Source organism: Salvia splendens, chromosome 7 (assembly GCF_004379255.2).
Source record: "Salvia splendens isolate huo1 chromosome 7, SspV2, whole genome shotgun sequence".
Lineage (NCBI taxonomy): Eukaryota > Viridiplantae > Streptophyta > Magnoliopsida > Lamiales > Lamiaceae > Salvia > Salvia splendens.
The window spans coordinates 12,916,517-12,920,331 of NC_056038.1; the positions used below are offsets into that span (position 1 = coordinate 12,916,517).

At 37.3% G+C, this 3,815-nt stretch overlaps 1 protein-coding gene across 3 annotated transcripts; it reads left to right on the forward strand.

Moving 5' to 3' along the window:
• The first annotated feature begins 461 nt into the window (after positions 1-461).
• On the forward strand, positions 462-3,215 carry LOC121810707 (putative ankyrin repeat protein RF_0381). Of its 3 annotated transcripts, none has more exons than XM_042211456.1 (6): positions 462-574; positions 645-716; positions 1,239-1,703; positions 1,778-1,882; positions 1,970-2,397; positions 2,462-3,215. In XM_042211456.1, exons 1-6 carry the CDS (start codon positions 526-528, stop codon positions 3,134-3,136), a joined length of 1,794 nt encoding a protein of 597 aa, XP_042067390.1. In that variant the 5' UTR covers positions 462-525; the 3' UTR covers positions 3,137-3,215. The 3 variants fall into 3 exon arrangements, with proteins under 3 accessions (XP_042067390.1, XP_042067391.1, XP_042067392.1); XM_042211457.1 differs by having other exon boundaries at positions 2,495-3,215; XM_042211458.1 differs by lacking the exon at positions 645-716 and having other exon boundaries at positions 472-574.
• The last annotated feature ends 600 nt before the right edge of the window (positions 3,216-3,815 follow it).

Here is a 3,815-nt window from a genome sequence, read left to right on the forward strand (position 1 = left end):
CATATACATTGCCCATATTTTTATGGGACGGAGGGAGTATATTAATTATCAACCCAAAAAACAAGCGGAACGACGAACCAACAAGTGGTGCAGTAAACCTAGTCTGCTAGGCGCCTAATGCTATGAAAAATTCCTCCAATCTACGGGGAAATAACACATCAACATTTACCTAAATGTTAAAAAAAAGCAAAATTATCTTTGTAATTTTACAATCAGACGCCACTTTTTAGAATTAGTATTCCTCATTCCCAGTCAACTTTTATTATTTTTGCGAGATTAAAAAATGTTTTTTCGGTTCCTTGAAGCAATTAGATCAGCAATATAAGCTTTGTTTTAGGCAATTTAGATATTGATAGTTGAGAGAAAAAGAATAGTTGGCATGCATTGAATATAGCAATTCCTATTCCAACTACACAATTTAAGACTTCTCAAAGTACTTCTTCTCTTCCATATATAGCAATTCCTATTACAACTACACAATTTAAGACTTCACAAAGTACTTCTTCTCTTCCGGAAGCACCGACGATGACTAAAGCAAAGGACGCTCAACTTGCTCCAACACCAAAACTGAAAGGTCAGTGTGTTATTCTTGTATTTTTTTTCTAAAAACATAAAAATTCTCACATCTTCTTATCACTGAATAGATAATGATGTCTCAATTTCTATGCCAACAACCTCTCATAAGGATGTCCATGATCAACATCACACTGCAAAAGGTCACATTTTTCTTCTGTCTCATTAATGTCTTCAGATAGTATGCTGTAAATAAATAAATAAATAAATAAATAAGTTAAAATCTTGACATCTACAAATCATGATTTGCTGAAGAAGGTCAAATTTTCTCTACCTTTTTTTGCCTTCATATTTGTATATTGGTTTTACAATAAAATGTGACTGTATTGAATTAGTTTAATATGTGAGGTCAAAAAAGTGAAAAGAGACTCTTGACAAACCGAAATAGCAAAAATAGATTTTTATTGTGGGACAGATAGAGTATGTAGTTATAATTAATTGTGATATACGATGCGTGACTTGCATATCAAAACTACTAAAATCATAGTGTAGCCTCATCATTTTAAGGAAAATGTTCTTACATCACTTGATAAGTAAATTAAGGGGAAATTTAGTGCTGTGCAATTTTCTAAGTTTAACAAAGTAGAAGTAGACCAAAATTCATGTAATAAAACAATTTTGGCTATTAAAGTTGTTGCCAACATAAATGAAGTTGATGTGAACAGAGAATCCTGATCACCAATCAATGCACAGAGCTGCAACAAAAGGAAACTGGGAAGAAGCTAAAATTCTTTTGAACGAAGATGAAAAGTTAGGTTGGATTGAGATAACGGAACAAGGCGACAGAGCTATTCATTTAGCTGTTTCTGGGAAACACAGAGAGTTCGTACGCCAACTCATCGAAATGGTGGGATGGGAGATGTTAGAGTTGTACGATGGCAATGGCTACACACCGTGCTGCTATGCGATAATGGCTGGTGACCTTGAACTCGTTCGTATAATGATGGAGGCCAACCCATTCATCGCCAATCTATCAAACTTTTATGGGACGACGCCCTTTGCACTTGCCATCTCCTTCGGAAAAACAGAAATAGTTGAGTATTATCTGACTACTGTCACTGAGATCAAAGGTTTATCCAGAGAACAATGGTTTAATATCTTGCTCGTCGCTATAAGCAGCAAAATGTTAGGTACGACGAAATCTCTTCCCTCTCCTCACTTCTCATTATACTACTTATTAGTATTATTTTATCTCATTCTGCAGATGTTGCTTTGAGAATGTTGGAAATGAGATCAAGTCTGGCCTTAATGAAGGGTGTCGATAATCGAACAGCTCTACACGTTCTGTGTCAAATGGATATCTCATCAGGTACTCACCTAAATCACAATATTAATTTCACATTGCATCCAATATTAGCTCTACAATGTTGTTGATTTATGTGATGATGGAAAACAGGAGATGGTAAAAAGAGGAAGGCTCTTCGTTGCTTGTCCCAGAAGCTGTGGACTAATATTCAAGTTTTGGGAAGGGATGGGGTGCTGCAGTTGATGAAAAGTCCTCCGTTAATTCTACACGAGGCAGCAAAAGTAGGCAACCTGGATCTTATAGAGATGATCACAACTGATTACCCTGATCTTTTAGCACACACGGATGACAAGCACGGATACTCTATCTTTCACATCATTGTTATCCATCGAAAAGAGAATATCCTTCAACTCCTCGAGAAGGCAAGTTTCGTTAAAGACTTCAACGCTGTCTTGCAAGACAAAGATGGCAACAACCTTTTGCATTCAGCTGCGAAATCAACATCCGAGCGTCTTAAGGGGTTGGAGGTTGTTGGCGAGCACGATGTTCATATGCAAAGTGCGATCGCTTGGTTTGAGGTAACTAATAGCTTATTTTGGAGAATCAAAATGCATCATTAGTATTAACTTGAGTCACTTGCAGAAATTGAAGAACATTGTCCCACCTTATTATCAGGAGATGAGAAACAAACAGGGATATACGCCCGAAGAACTATTCTGGAAGGATCATGCGGAAATGTTGGCAACAAGCGAAGAATACACGAAGAAAACTGCAGAATCCTGCATGCTTATCTCAACACTTGTTCTGGCGTTGGTGTTTGGTGCTGCCTTTGCTCCCCCTGGGGGGTTCGACCAAGTGACGGGGATACCTATGCTATTGAAGAACAAATGGTTCCCAATTTTCATCATATTCCAAGTCTTGGCATTGTCTAGCTCAACCTTGAGCATCTTAGGTTTTTGGTCCATCATTTCGTCCAACTTCCCAGAACGCCAATTTTTCATGTTGCCGCGTCTCCTGAGGATATCAATGGGTGCTCTATTACTCTCCATCTTATTCGTCATCTCTGCTTTCTTGGCCGCTTCTTTTTTGATCTTCGTTCAGCACAGAAAAGCGCTCGTCTTGGCATTTATGCTTCCTCTTTACTTGTTGCTCGTCCTTGGAATTTCGTACCAGTTTATAAAGGTAACACTCAAGACCTGCCGTGTAGGGTATTATCGCCTGACTAGAGCGAGCTCAGGTAAGTACGAGAGTTGGAGTAGTCGTGTACACACTTTTGGAGCCTCCAAATTTTCTGTATTTTCTTCTTATTTTCGTTAGTCGAATGTATATGTAGATGCCTAACTAATTTTGAACCTTCATTTTAGATTATTCAGTAACTGCTGCATCTTGTGTTAAATTCAGTTATGTGCTACCACATCAATTTACAATCATCTTTGGTGTCAACATATGGACATATTATGTGATTCTGTTTCACATTTGTGCCTCAATTACAACAACATCATCTCATGTGTTTCATCTTTTTTCGTTTTAAGACTACCTAGTTTGATCAATTGTTAACTTTTCTGCATTTGTGATGTGATGTTCCCATTTGATCTTTGATTAGTGAAATTTAAGTATTTTCTTCTCAAAACCCAGTTTAAGTGTGGCAGCATGGCCAACTCTGTGGGTTCGACATCCAAGTAGTAATTGGAGTGAAAAGATTTTGCCCACATAAAACTAAATAAATTACCTTATTTATTAACTAACATGGTACTCCCTCTGTCCGCTAATAAAAGTCTCGTTTCTTCATTTTTGTCCATCCGTAAATAAAAGTCTCGGTTTCTTCCATCCACTTTTTTTTACATTTCTTAAAATCCGTGTCGGATAAGAATGAGACTCCTATTCGCGGACGGAGGGAGTAACTTCTAACTCACTGCTAAGTAGAATAATGCTTCACTTAAATTAATAGAGATTTTGGGGTTGTTGGAGTAATAAAATGTACAAAGAAGGTCTTAAA